The sequence below is a fragment of the Otolemur garnettii genome, unplaced genomic scaffold, assembly GCF_000181295.1.
Source record: "Otolemur garnettii isolate 467f Iridium unplaced genomic scaffold, OtoGar3 scaffold00099, whole genome shotgun sequence".
Classification (NCBI taxonomy): domain Eukaryota; kingdom Metazoa; phylum Chordata; class Mammalia; order Primates; family Galagidae; genus Otolemur; species Otolemur garnettii.
Window position 1 is genome coordinate 2,183,858 of NW_003852494.1, and position 15,529 is coordinate 2,199,386.

Below are 15,529 nucleotides of genomic sequence, written 5' to 3' on the forward strand. Positions count from 1 at the left end.
GTAAAATAAGCTCTGCAAATGCAGCTTGCAGACAAGTTCCCCAGCCCATCCTAGAAGAGAGATTCTGGAGGTCCAGAGGGACCCCCAAGGGGACAGCGGTATGGCATGCCCTGCGGAGACAGTCAAGGATACACAGTACCCGCCAGGCGCGCGGGGGCGGAGCTCGGGAGCAGGCGCATGCGCGGCCCCCCAATAGGGCGGGGGGGGGGCGGGTACCGGGGCGGGGCCGTGACGTCAGGTGCGCGCGTGGCTCCCGCTGCGCAGGAACAGCTGGTGCCTCTGAGGGCAGCCGGGGAGCGGGCGGGCGTTGGGTGCGGGTGGCCGGACGGGCCACGCTGCAGGAGCAGCAGCCGCCGCCGCCTCTGCCTTGCACCACTGCACCATGTCCGGGCAGCTGGAGCGTTGCGAGCGCGAATGGCATGAGCTGGAGGGAGAATTTCAGGAATTGCAGGTAAGGCCAGGCCACCTGGTCCCGCAACTCTGCTAACCGCGGTGCAGTTTCTTTTCCTTCCTGCTCCGCAGGCCTGGGCGGTGGGTTCAGTCAGGGCCCAAGGAATGTCCCTGGCTAGGCCCTGGGAACTGGGGGTCGGCTGCCCCCTATCTCCCAGCGCTTCAGTTCTTCGTCCATATGGGGCGAGCGGTCGAAGCCCCCCACATTCCCCTCCCTCTCTCAAAGCTCTTTGCTCGGCGCATCTCCTTCTCTGCACAAAGTTGGTATATGGCCTTTGAGGCAAGTTCCAGGCGTGTCCACGTGGGGGGAGCTTTGAGGGGGTAATATGTCCTGAGGCTCAGAGAGAACAACCCAGCCCCCACCTCCGCTGGAGTCTCATCTAACCCTACGCCCACCCATCTGCCTTTGGCAGTCTGACTCTCCTATTCTGGCAGGGCAGCCCTCTCCTACAGTTCCCTTTTGGGAGGTGTACTTAAGAGCCATTAACCTTGAACTTCTAGGCTGATTTAGGGACTCCATTCCTGTCTTTGGGGGGCTCTGCTGTTGCGCCCGCCTCTGGCCCCGCTGCAGCTTGAGTTTGGCCTTGTGAATGGCATCTGTCAGTTCTGAGCGGGGATGCCTCACGCAGGGGTAGAGGCTGCTCTCAAACCTACCCCTGTGGCCCGGTGCCTTACTCGGAATGAGGTGAGGGTGGATATAAGGAAGGACCCCTGAGAGAATGACATTGCCTTGGGGGTTCTGGCAGGAGTAGTTGTTCCTGATAGGTTCAGCGAGGCCTCAGCTACTTAACTCTGATGACTAGAAATGCCTCAGGAAACCTTGGGACCAAGAGAGCTGAGGGACCAGTTTTAGAGATGGGGCTGCTCCTTTTCCAGCAATAGGATTGTTTGTTATCTTGGGGTTGGGCTGTTTGCCTGAAACCACTTTGCACAACCCAACCCCAGTCCTCTCCTTTCCTCAACTGGGGCAGTGACATTTTGCTTGTGTATGTAGCTCTTATCCGCTGTTCAGCTGGCTGCCTACAATGTCCAGAGGATGTTGCCAAGGTTGTCTTTGATGGATCTTTCTAGATAAGCAGCTGTACTGATGAATAGAGGGGCACTGGAGAGACTGGGCAGGAAGGGGACTGTGCTATTTCAGGCCTGACCAGAGGGTAAAGTACCCAGGTACTCATCTCTTTTGTGGCCTGTCCAGCATATGTGGGTTAATGCCCTCTCCTTCATGTCTGTGGCTTGGGTCCCACTGAGTTCCCAGGGGCTCCCTCTCCTAGAGATGGCTCAGCCACTTCTTAGTACTTTGTCCTACAGGACTCTGAGGTCATGTTCAACTGTGGAACCACAGAGTGAGTTGGACTTGGGAGTGGGAGAAGGGAAGAGCTTTGTTGTATGGAGAGTTTATTTGTAATTCCTTTCCTTTGCCCTGCCTTAGACTAAGAGGAAGAGGAGGAGGAGTCTTAACACTTTGGAGCTATGCAATTAATGCAATTAACAGCCATTAGATAGCAAGTCTTGGCAGGCCGGCGTTGCAGAAGAGCTTGATTTGTTTTGTTCTTAGTTGTGTTTCAGATGCTCAAGTGTGTTAGGAACAGAGGAACTGGGATCTGTATTTTGTCCCCTGGTGCACAGCAAGAGTTGAGGAAGGTATGACTCGGTGGAAACTGATGTCTCCTGCTCAGTTCTGTAGGGAAGAGGGTATTGGAGTGGACTGGATCCTGGTTTGGTGAAGAGGGACCCAGGTGGTCAGCTGCTAGGTCAGAAGCCAGTGATAGATGACCTTCCAGAAGTCAAGGTCATAGACTGGAGCAAAAAGCACCGTCTACATCTTCTGTCCTACAGCTAGGACACTGAAGCTTAGATATGCTGATTGACTGGACTGGAGTCACACAGCTATTTAGTGGTAAAGTTGGGGGTAGAACTTGATTTTCTAAATTTAGTCTCTGCTTTCTTGCCCTCTCCCTCATGTTAAATATGAGAGGTCTGAATGCCTGAGATGGAAGTCTGTGGAATTGTGTGCATAATAAGTAGGTGTACATTTTGAATGTGTGGGACAGAGTTTCTGATATATTTGTTGGGGGGCAAGGTGGTAACAACAGATAAGTAGGTGTCATGTTGGAAATGGGAAAGCTAATAATAGGAAGGGTTAGAAGGTTTTCTTTTTCCTCCACTGGAAAATCCCACTTTGTTTTAATTTCCCTGTGTCTGCCTTAGGATCTGGGATTTGTGAGTTTCATGTTTATATTCTTTGATTCTGGGGTGATGTATAATATCTCTATGTTTGACCTCTCTTTCCTTAATCTCAGACCCTAGAGGATTTGAAAGGTCTTTGGAATCCCCCTCAAAGCCCTCCTAAAACAAACAAAAAAACCCAACATAATCTTTGGGAGGAAAGGAGCAGTTTTCTGTAGGCAATGATTTGCATCTATCAGGGCCTCACTAGACTCTGGGGCACCATTGAGTCTTCATGAGGACTTAAGTTTCTGGGTAGTTGGGGATTTGACCATGCTGGGGAATTGAGTGTTAGTCTTAGACCAGCATGTGCCTGGCCAAAATGTCACTTACAGACAGGATGGCAAGTAATTTAATGAGCATTTCCTGCCTTGCATCACTGGAAACCTGACCTTGTCCGTTATAGCCATAGAAGGAGGTAGCCTGCAGTGACTTTTCTTTTTTTTTTAATCCCCCTTGATACAGTGCCGTGGCATCACACAGCTCACAGCAACCTCCAACTCCTGGGCTTAGGTGATTCTCTTGCCTTAGCCTCCCGAGTAGCTGGGACTACAGGCGCCCGCCACAACGCCCGGCTATTTTTTTGTTGTTGCAATTTGGCTGGGGCTGGGTTTGAACCCGCCACCCTTGGTATATGGGGCCAGCGCCCTACCCACTGAGCCACAGGCTCTGCCCTGCAGTGACTTTTCTATAATGCCTGATCTCATAGAGATGCAGAAGCCTTATAGGATATTGTAAAGATTTAGACTTTATGGTCAATGAAACATGTATCCTTCTGGCTGCTGTGTATAGAACAGATAGATATAAGGGAGGCAGGCTAAAAGCAGGAAGATTGGTATTTTTCATTAATAACCCTTTGACCTTTTTCATTAATAACTCTTAGATCTTGTTATCTCCATTTTACAGAAGTTAAGTCAATTGTCCAAGGTCACACAGCCTGTAAGTGTTAGAGCCAGGATTCAAACCCAGGCTGCTGGGTACCAGATTCTGTGCTCTTAACCACTGCCCCAGGTAGAGCTGTGCCTTGAGTACTTTTTTGTTGGCTTTTGTTTCCCTTCCATCATGGCTTGCCTTGTGGGCCTCTTTCTTTTGTAGCAGGGGTCATGCAGAAAAAACACTAGACAGAGTCAGGGTACCTGGGTTTAGATCCTAGTTCTGCCATTGTCTAGTCTTTGCCAAGCCATGTCTCTGAGCTCAAGTTTCTTTATCTATAAGACAAAGGCTGATAGTAATAATAACAACAATAATAGCTAACCTTGTGAGTACATGTGACACATGGTTTATCTCATTTAATCTATTTTATTTATTATTATTTTTTTAGTAGGGCTGGGGCTGCCCCACTAAACCCAGTCCCACTTTGTTGCCCTCGGTACAGTGCCATGGCTCACAGCAACCTCCAGCTCCTGGGCTTAGGCGATTCTCTTGCCTCTGCCTCCCGAGCAGCTGGGACTATAGGCACCTCCCACAATGCCTGGCTATTTCTTGTTGCAGTTTGGCCAGGGCTGGGTTTGAACTCACCACCTAGGGCTGGCGCCCTACTCACTGAGCCACAGTTGCCACCCTATTATTATTATTGTTGTTATTTTATTTTGAGGCAGAATCTCACTCTGTTGCCCATGCTAGAGTGCTGTGGCATTAGCTCAGCTCACAGCAACCTCAAACTCCTGGGCTCAAGCCATCCTCTTGCCTCACTCACTCACTCACTGCCTGAGTAGCTGAGGCCATAGGTGTGTGCTACCACTCCTGGCTAATTTTTCTATTTGTAGTAGAGAGGGGTCTCTCATGCTAGTCTCAAACTCCTGATAAGCAATCTTGCTGCATCAGCCACCCACAGTCCTAGGATTACAGGCGTGAACCACCCTACCCAGCTTTTATCCCATTTATTCTAAATGACAACCCTGTTTTATGGATGAGATTAGGGTAAGAGATGTTAAGTAACTTGAAAGTCATGGAACTAGAATTTGAACCCATGCCTCCTGTGTAATTCAGATACTTTTGGGGTCCCTAACATAGTAGGCTCCAAAAAGTATCCTGAATGCTTAACTCTAGAACTTTTAAACTTCTGGAATCTCTTTTCATCTTTGTGTTGCTTTTGCACAATGCATTACTGAGGATTCTTAGTGTCAAATGACAGAAACCCAGTTTGACTGGTTTAAAGCCAAAAAAGGGGTTTATTGACTCAAATCCAGTGGCAAATGGCTTTGGGCAAGACTAGATCCAGGAGCTCAAATGATGTGCATGTGTATATATTAATTTCATTCTTAGGCAGAGATGGCCACTGGCAGCACCATGCTGATATCCACTAGTTTAGCAGTTTAGCAAACCCAGGAGAAACAGTATCTTTTCTACCTATAGTTTCAACCAAGAGTCTCAGGGCTGAGTCTTAAGCTTAAGCAGGAGCTCATAACCACCAACTACACTATAATTCTTGTACCCTCATATTATAGGCTACATACCAAATGGAGGGAGCTTTCAGAGATAATTATGATCTCTGAATGCCCCTCCCATTGGTAAGCGCCTGTTGAAAGTGATTCTCCAAAGTATATTTTTACTTTTTTTGGGTTATTTCTAGAATATTTAAAAAATAATTGCATGCAAGTATGCAAACACAATTTATCCATTCTCAGAAATGGAAACCCCTGTACTCTTACATCACTTTTTCAGAAATAGCTCTTTTAGCATTAAAATTTATTCATTGCTAGTTTAAGTTGTATGCAATTATTTTTTATTTTATTATTATAATTTTTTTTTAAGAGACAGAATCTCACTTTATCATTCTTGGTAGAATGCTGTGATGTCACAGCTCACAGCAACTTCCAACTTCTAGGCTTAGGGAATTCTCTTGCCTCAACCTCCTGAGTAGCTGGGATAACGGGTGCCTGCCACCATGCCTGGCTATTTTGTTGTTGCAGTTTGGCAGGTCTGGGTTCGAACGTGCCACCCTCAGTATATGGGGCCAGCACCCTACCCTGTGAGCCACAGGTGCCACCCTGCAAATTTGAAAGCATATAGAACAAAAAGTAATTGGGGGAATTTGGAGGACAAATGACTTCAAAAATGGTTCTGGGAGCTTACATTGTGTCTCATTTTATTTGCAAAACTAATGGGGTCTAAACTGCAATGAAGTTTATTTACTTTGTTTCCTTTGGGAAAAGTTCCTGAGCCTTGGAAGAAAACTGCATTAGACCTCCCTATTCTCCTAATATTTTCAACTATGCACCAAGGACATTTCCTGAGACATTTCCCTTTGATATTGCAAATCAGTGTTTATTTTTCCTCAAGTCAAGTATAAAAGAGAAATTTAATTTACTTTTACGACAATTTTAGGTTTACAATGATTATAGGTTTAACATGGTCAAAACATTACAAATTTGGAAGGCATACTTAAAAATCACAACTGTTGCATCAGGCATTATATGAATTGGTTTATGTGTAATAATTCACTTTAGACAAATGGTAAGCTTTTACTCCCACACTATAGATGAAAAAATTGAGATTCAAGGCTGGGTGCAGTGATTTACCTGTAATCCTAGCACTCTGGGAGGCCGAGATGGGTGGATTGCTTGAGCTCAGGAGTTTGAGACCAGCCTAAGCAAGTGTGAGACCCCATCTCTAAAAAATAGCCAGGTGTTGTGGTGGGTACCTGTACTCCCTGCTACTTGGGAGGCTGAGACAAGAGGATCATTTGAGCCCAGGAGTTTGAGGTTGCTGTGAGCTATGACATCACGGCACTCTACCAAGGGCAACAAAGTGAAACTCTTGTCTCAAAAAAAAAAAAAAAAAAAAGAGAGATTCTTCAAAGTATACTTTTGCTGTTTTTTGTTTGTTTGTTTTTTCTGGAATATTTAAAAAATATTTGCATACAAGTAGTATGGGTCCTGTGATTATCCCTTAAACATTCACTATGGCACTGATCGGCAGGTCTTGGTAAAATGTCTGCTCCTGGGGCCTAGGGCTACCCACATTATATGAAATAAGGGTGAGGGAGGAATGATTCCCTGGAGGAAAGTGAAAATGCTGGTGGTAGTAGAACAAAACAGAGAGAGATGTTGGGTAGTCATCTTTTGAGAAATGGTAATGGTAATTGCTTACATCTGTGATTCCCAAACTGTATGCTAGAGTACCTCCAAGGTGCTTCAGTAAGTTCATAGAGGCATTATGGGGCAATTCAGTTTTTCAAGGGAAACGCAGTGACATCATCAGACACCGTTTAAATTGCTGTCTTGGAAAGTAATACATGATTGCACATTAGGCCCCACTATATTCTTTTTGATGGCGTCATATCTTTTTTTTTTTTTTTTTTTAGAGACTGAGTCTCACTTTATTGCCCTCGGTAGAGTGCTGTGGCATCACAGCTCATAGCAACCTCCAACTCCTGGGCTTAGGTGATTCTCTTGCCTCAGCCTCCCAAGTAGCTGGAACTACAGGCGCCCACCACAATGCCCAGCTATTTTTTATTGCAGTTTGGCGGGGGCTGGGTTCAAATCCACTACCCTTGGTATGTGGGGCCGGTGCCCTACCCACTGAGCCACAGGTGCCACCTCAGATGTCATATCTTTCAACAGTGCATAGCCTGTTACACATATCTGTCAGCCCTTTCACAATTGAGGAAACTGAGGTATAGAGAGATTATATAACTCAGCTAATAAGTGGCAGAGTCTGGATTTTAATTTAGGCAGTCTGACTACAGAATCTAATCAAGTAACCATGAATATGCTCCCACTTACTGCTCCCATAGCAGATATCACTAGTGTATTCTGGCACATAATTCAGAATCTTCCCAATGCAGAATTGATACACTATAGGTGAAGTCACCCTGGTAGCGTTTCTATGGTGATGAGTCCTAGTTAATATAGTCACCATCTGCAAATCTATTTGAAATTGATTTCTTAGAGAGCTATATAAAAATACCACCAGTGAGAGAGGCATGGCTATAAGGCTGTGGTGGTGCCCGGGTTACCCAACAACTTCTGCCACTCCTGGCCCACAGTCCTGTCTGTAAATGTCATGAGATTCCTATGCCTGGCAATTTCTACAACAGATGTTGACTCAAGAGGTCTGACACCCCAGTTCTGGATCTTATGACTCAGCCAACATGTGTTAGGAAGGTGTCTCCAGATGTTTCACAGCCATGCTGGGACCTCGAGTCATTAACCTCATCTTCCCACTGGGACAGAGCTTGGGGCCTCAGAGGACAGGAGAGGTGGTGGCAGAGGTCTTGGAATTCTCCAATGGAAACTCACTTGTTTGTGTCTCACACACACACAGAATGGTAATCATACTTGTAGGAAAGATGCTGTGGACATCCTAGCTCACAGAGCTAATGTTCTTTTTTAAAAAAATTATTTGGGATTCATTGAGGGTACAAAGAATTAGGTTACACTGCTTTTCTCCTCTTTTTTTTTGGAAATGGAATCCCTTTTATGGGTTTTTTTTTTTTTTTTGCGGTTTTTGGCCAGGGCTGGGTTTGAACCTGCCACCTCCGGCATATGGGGCTAGCGTCCCACTCCTTTGAGCCACAGGTGCCACTGCTATGTTTTTATAAATGATACATATCTACACAGTTAAAAGTTTATTTATTTATTTGAGACAGAGTCTCACTGTGTCGCCCTCAATAGAGTGCTGTGGTTATCACAGCTCACAGCAACCTCAAACTCTTGGGCTTAAGTGATTCTCTTGCCTCAGCCTCCCAAGTAGCTGGGAATTACAGGTGCCTGCCACAATGCCCGCTATTTTTTGGTTGTAGTTATTGTTGTTTAGCAGGCCTGGGCCAGGTTCGAACCCGCCAGCCCTGGTGTATGTGGCTGGTGCCCTACCCAGTAACTATCAATACTCAATATGTTCCAAATGAAGAATGAATAAACTGGAACTCAACATTGAGCAAAAAGTTGCAGTGGGGTAGGTACAAGGTGTCATTTATAATAAAGGTAAAAACATTCTAAACAATACTTTGTTTTGCTTAATCATACATATGTATGTAGTCTAAGAATAAAGACTTGTAAGGAAGTGATGAAGACCATAAACCAGGTGTCCTCAAACTACAGCCTATGGCCACTTGTAACACTCCTAGTACATTTATCTGGCCCACCGGGTTTTTTTGCTACTGCTACCTGTCCTGCTTAGCAGCTGATTCATCCTGGGGCCTGTAGTCCAGCCCTCCAGCGGTCTGAGGGACAGCAAACTGGCCACTTGTTTAAAAAGTTTGAGGACCTCTGCCATAGACAGTACTATAAGGCTAGGCATAAAGCCTATAATCCCAACACTTTGGGAAGCTGCAGTCAGAGGATAGCTTGAGGCCAGGAGATCAAAATCAGTCTGAACAATATAGCAAGACAGTCTCTAAAAAAAATTTAGAAATTAGCCAAGCATGGTGATGCTGGCCTGTGTCAAGCTTCAGAGATTACCAACATAAGGATTCACCTCTTTGGGGGGGAAAGGATTCCTCCCAGGAATTCCATCTGGGAGGGATGCATGGGACTGCTGAACTTCATGTGCACTATTATTTCTTAAACTGAGAGTGAGAAGATGGATGATAATTATATGCTTTTATTTTTTTGTATGCCCAAAATACTTCATAATAAAATAAGCAGGAGACCAAAAAGCTTATAAAGAAGAACAGCTCTGTAGGTTTTCTGGCAGTGATTTATGTTATAGGGACTGTGCATGTAGCATTTACAGCAGAATCAAGTAGTGTGCTATGACTGTACCTTTTCTCTCTCTCTTTTTTTGAGACAGAGTCTCACTTTGTCCCTCTTGGTAGAGTACCATGGTTGCTGTTTGAGGTCACAGCAACCTCAAACTCTTGGGCTCAAAGCTAATCTCTTGCCTTAGCCTCCCTGGTAGCAGGGACTATGGGTCCCTACTAAAGCGCCCAGCTATTTTTAGAGTGGGATCTTGCTCATGCTCAGGCTGGTCTTGAACTCCTGAGCTCAGGCGATCCACCTTCTTCAGCCTTCCAGAGTGCTAGGATTTTTTTTTTTTCTTTGAGACAGAGTCTTTCTATGTTGCCCTTGCTAGAGTGCTGTGGCGTCACAGCTCATAGCAACCTCACACTCTTGGGCTTGAGCAATTCTCTTGCCTCAGTTTCCCAAGTAGCTGGAACAACAGAGGCACCTGCCACAGCATCTGGCTATTTTTAGAGATGGGGTGTCGCTCTTGCTCAGGCTGGTCTCGAACTCCTGAGCTCAGTCAGTCAACCTGCCTCAGCCTCCGAGAGTGCTAGGATTACAGGCGTCAGTGCTTAGCTATGTATAGATGCACAGATACTAAGCACTGTGTTATAGTTGCTTACAGCATTCAGTACAGTAGCAGCATTCAGTAGCAGGCTGTTCAGATTTGTAGCTGAGGAGCAAGAGGCTGTACCATGTATCCAGGTGTGTAGTAGGCTAAACTGTCTAGGTTTGTGTAAGTATACTCTGTGATGTTGGTGTAATGACATAATTACCTAAGAACACATTTCTTTCTTTCTTTTTTTTGAGACAGAGCCTCAATCTATTCCCCTGGGTAGAGTGCTGTGGCATCACAGCTCATAGCAACCTCCAACTACTGGGCTCAGCGAGTCTCCTGCCTCTGCCTCCCAAGTAGCTGGGACCACAAGTGCCCACCACAATGCCTGGCTATATTTTTTGGTTGCAGCCATCATTATTATTTGGTGGGCTCGGGCTGGATTTGAACCCACCCAGGAATGAGTGAGTGGTCAGCTTTTAAAACCATACACCATAGGTGTATGTGGCTGGTGCCTTAGCCACTTGAGCCACAGGTGCCAAGTCCTAAGAACACATTTCTCAGAGCATTTCCATCATTCAGTGACTCATGATTGTATGATACTGTGAAAGTACTTGTTAATAACATCACTGCATTGTACACTTAAAATGGTTAAGGTAGTAAATTTTGTTTTGTGTGGTTTTTTAAAAATCATAATTAAAAAAAATTTTAAGTTAAAAAATAGTTAAAAGTTATATATATTTGCTCTGGGTATGGTGGTTCATGCCTTTAATCCTAGCTCTCTGGAAGGCCGAAGGTGGGATTATTTCTTGACCTCAGGAGTTCAAGATCAATCTGAGAAGCTGGGCTAGGTGGCTCATTCCTGTAATTCCAGCACTCTGGGAGGCTGAGGCAACATAGTGAGACCCTGTTTCTACTAAAAATAGAAAAATTAGCTGAGCACTGAGGCAGGTGCCTATAGTCTCAGCCACTCCAGAGGCTGAGGCAGGAGGATCGCTTGAGCCCAAGAGTGTGAGGTTGCTGTGAGCCATGATGATGCCACTGCACTCTAGCCTGGGTGATAGATTGGGACCCTGTCTCAAAAAAAAAAAAGATCTGATAAATGAATTGATACCTTTGCCACTGCTTGTGAAACTGTCATGAGGGTGGGATCCACAAAGAAGGGGCATGGGTGAGGAATGCCTGGTCATGGAGTGTGTGTCACACTAACTTCCTTGTTTCTGACTCCTCTACTCAATGTTGTCCTCTTTGTGACTGGCAAATCCTAAGGCTGGAGCTGAGGCCAGAAGCAGACTAGATGTGTTTGATCCTCCAGTATTGGATCTCCCCGTCCTCCCCGAAGTGGCTCTGGCCACTGGCAGAGCAAGAGAACAGCAGAGCAGCAGGAATGACCTCGTAAGCCAGAGGACAAAATTATGAGATAGCCCATCATCTTCCCATCCCTATTTAAGAGTTGAACAGAAAATATCACCAGTGGAACATTAGAAAAGTACTCAGAAAAAATTAAATGTTAATAGCATTGAATGGGTGGGCACCTGTAGCTCAGTGGTTAAAATGCTGGCCCTGTGCACCAGGGTTGGTAGGTTTGAACCCGGCCCGGGCCTGCTAAACAACAACAACAAAAAGACCAGGTGAGGTGGCTCATGCCTGTAATCCTAGCACTCTGGAAGGCCCAGCATTGTGGATTGCAAGAGCTCACAGGTTTGAGACCAGGCTGAGCCAGAGCATGACCTTGTCTCTAAAAATAGCAGGGCAGAGGGACTTTCCTTAGCAATTGCAATCATTGTAACCTCATTCTTTGTACCCTCAATGAATCCCCCCCCAAAACCCCAAAATAAAAATAGCCAGGCATTGTGGGGGGGGCGCCTGTAGTCCCAGCTACTTGGGAGGCTGAGGCAAGAGAATTGCATGAGCCCAAGAGTTTGCGGTTGCTGTGAGCTATGATGCCACGGCACTGTATCAAGGGTGACAAAGTGAGATTCAAAAAAAAATAGCATTGAATGTTGCTTAGGTGTGGACAACTGTTGTATCCTGTGAGTGGGAGTATAAATTAGTAGAGCTATTCTGCAGGCACTTTGCCAAGATCTATTAGATCTAAAAACAAATCTGTGCCTTCTAACCTAGAAATTTCTTCACTCTTCCCCAAGAGGGTAGTTGAGTATGTGCCCAGAGAAGCAGTGCAAAGAATTTACTCAATATTGCATTGTTTGTTATAGTCAGAGAGTGAAAGCAACCTAAGTATCCACACGGGAATGACTAAATAAACCGTAATATATCTGTACTGTGAAATACTGCGTGGCACTAAGAAGAGTGAGGCACATGTATATATTCTCATGTGGGTGGATCTTCAAGACATATTACTAAGTGAGAAAAGGAGGTTGTGGAATCCTATGTATATTCTGATATTATTAATGTATTTTAAAAAGTCAAAAGTATGTGCTTTAGGTATAAGTGATGCTGCTATGGCAAAATATCTCAAAATAAAATGGCTTAGGGCTCGGCGCCTGTGGCTCAAGCGGCTAAGGCGCCAGCCGCATACACCTAAGGTGGCGGGTTCGAATCCCCAGCCCGGGCCTGCCAAACAACAATGACGGCTGCAATCAAAAAATGGCCGGGCACTGTGGCGGGCGCCTGTAGTCCCAGCTACTTGGGAGGCTGAGGCAGGAGACTTGCTTGAGCCCAGGAGTTGGAGGTTGCTATGAGTGTGATGCCACGGCACTCTACCCAGGGGGATAGCTTGAGGCTCTGTCTCAAAATAAATAAATAAATAAATAAATAAAATAAAATGGCTTAGGCCCAGCCACATGCACTGAATATGGTGGGTTTGAACCTGGCCCGGGCCAGCTAAACGACTGCAACAACAACAACAAAATAGCTGGACATTGTGGTAGGCGCCTGTAGTCCCAGCTGCTTGAGAGGCTAAGGCAAGAAAATCTCTTGAGCCCAAGAATTTGAGGTTGCTGTGAACTGTGACGCTATGGCACTATACCAAGGGTGACATAGTGAGATGCTGTCTCAAAAACAAAAAATAAATAAGTAAAATAGCTTAAATAAAGTACAGTAGAACTTCTGTAAGTTGACCACCCAAGGGACTGTAACAAACTGATACATACATAGACCAGGTGCTTGTCTGGTCTATGAAAACTAGGTCAACTTAAGGAGATCATCACCTATGGAGATTCTACTGTAGTTTCTTCTCTTGTGATAGTTTAGACATAAGTGTGGTCCAGGGTGAGTGGTGCTTCACTTGTTTAACACTATATAAAACAATAACAATAACAGCATGATGCTTGTGGATTCTGTGATGAGGAACTTGGGGCAAGTGGGGAAGCTTGATTGTGCTTTCTTTTTTTTCTTTTTTATTTTTAGAGACAGAGTCTCACTTTGTTGTCCTCGGTAGAGTGCTGTGGTGTCACAGCTCACAGCAACCTCCAACTCCTGGGCTTCAGTGATTCTCTTGCCTCAGCCTCCCAAGTAGCTGGGACTATAGGCACCCACCACAACGCCCGGCTATTTTTTTGTTGCAGTTTGGCCGGGGCCGGGTTTGAACACGCTGCCCTCCGTATATGGGGCCAGCGCCCTACCCACTTAGCCACAGATGCCACTCTTGATTGTGCTTTCTGAAGACTGGGGCCTTAACTGGGAAGACTTGAATGGCCATGGGTAACACACATGGCTGGGGCTGGACCTAGGCTGAAATGACAAGATTTGTTGTAACTATTGATTGGAGTGCCTACATGACTTCCGTGTGTGGTTAGAGCTCCCAAACTGCATGGTGGCCTCAGGGTAGTTGGACTTTTTCCTCCAAGTGTGAGTGTTTCAGAAAATAAGGTGGAAGCCACACGACCTTCCGTGACTTTTTCTCAGAAGCTGTATAGTGTCATCTCTGCCCTATTCTAGTGGTAAAACCAGTCACAACCTTACCTAGATTATTGGGGAGGAAATAGATACAAAGTGAGATGTGGTAAGGAATGAGTGAGTGGTCAGCTTTTAAAACCATCACAGGTGGGGTGGCGTCTGTGGCTCAGTGAGTAGGGCACCAGCCCCATATACAGAGGGTGGCAGGTTTGAACCTGGCCCGGGCCAAACTGCAACAACAACAACAAAATAGCTGGGCGTTGTGGCAGGTGCCTGTAGTCCCAGCTACTCGGGAGGCTGAGGCAAGAGAATTGCCTAAGCCCAGGAGTTGGAGGTTGCTGTGAGCTGTGATGCCATGTCACTCTACTGAGGGCAACGAAGTGAGACTCTGTCTCAAAAAAACAAAAACAAAAAACAAACCATCACAGGTGGAAAGTTCTGTCACATGAGGTCACCTTTGGTCAGGGAGGCTCCACCATTGCGCTGTATGATTTCAAAGTAACTGGACCCATTGTTGCTGAATCCCAGCCAGAGAAGATAGAGTGGAGGACAGACAGTTCCTAGTAAAAAATCTGGTTTAGAACTTGCACACATCACTTCTGGACTTGCATCATATTAGCTAACTCTGAGTTATACCACTACACCTTGAGGCAAAGGAGGCTAGGAAATGTAGTATATAGCGGGTAGCAATGTACCCAACTACATCTTAGTGGAGTTCTGTTACTAAAAGGAAACAAAAGAGAATGTAAGTGCTCAGGACAATTCCTTTTTGTAGTAGTATGTATTTTTCAAATATATACATATGTATGTATATATGTTTCTGTGTGTGTACATGGAATTAGGTCCATATAGAATATAGAAATGGTCTGGGCCCAGTGGCTCACCCTATAATCCTAGCAATCCTCAAGGCAGGTGGATTACTTGAGCTCAGGAATTCAAGCTTAGAGTGAGAACCCATCTGTACTAAAAATAGAAAAACTAGTCAGGCATTGTGGTGGGTACCTATAGTCCCAGATACTTGGGAGGCTGAGAAAGGAGGATTGCTTGAGTCCAGGAGTTTAAACCAAGAGTTTAAGGTTACTGTAAGCTATGATAATGCCATGGCAGTCTACCCAGGAAAACAGAGTGAGATTCTCTCTCTCTCTCACACACACAAGAATATAGAAATGCATAAGCTAAGTGTGGTGGCTCATACCTGTTATGTTAGCACTTTGGGAGGCCAAGGTGAGAGGATCACTTGAGGCCCAGAGTTTGAGTTCAGCCTGAGCAACAAAGCTAGATCTTGTTTCTGCAAAATAATAGAAAAAAAAATCTGGTGGTTGTGGTGGTTCATGCCAATAAACTTAGCTACTCCAGAGGCTAAGGCAAAAGGATTTCTTGAACCCAGAAATTTGAGCACTCTAGCCAGGGTGACAGAGAGAGACCTTGTCTCAAAAAAAAAAAAAAAGAAAGGAAGAAAGAAAAGGAGGAGGAGGAATGGGCAGGGTGTGGTGGTGGCTCACTTCTGTAATCCAAGCATGCTGGGAGGCCAAGGCAGAAGGATCTCTTGAGCTTAGGAGTTCAGAGACCAGCCTAAGCAAGAGCAAGACCCCGTCTGTGTCTGTACTAAAAATAGAAAAATTAGCTGGGTGTTGTGGTAGGTGCCTGTAGTCTCAGCTACTCAGGAGGCTGAGGCAGGAAGATCCCTTGAACCCAGGAGTTTGAGGTTACTGTGAGCTAGGCTGAGGCCATAGCACTCCAGCCTGGGCAACAGAGTGAAACTTTGTCTCAA

At 45.6% G+C, this 15,529-nt stretch overlaps 1 protein-coding gene across 2 annotated transcripts in view; it reads left to right on the top strand.

Annotated features, from left to right (window-relative positions):
- Window positions 1–236: 236 nt before the first annotated feature.
- Window positions 237–15,529, top strand: part of TMEM120B (transmembrane protein 120B) — a 50,160-nt gene continuing 34,867 nt past the window's right edge. For both annotated transcript variants that reach the window (XM_023516842.1, XM_003796005.3), the window contains exon 1: window positions 237–451. In XM_023516842.1, coding sequence (XP_023372610.1) covers window positions 383–451 — 69 coding nt within the window. In that variant the 5' untranslated portion in view covers window positions 237–382. The remainder of the gene's footprint in view (window positions 452–15,529) is intronic.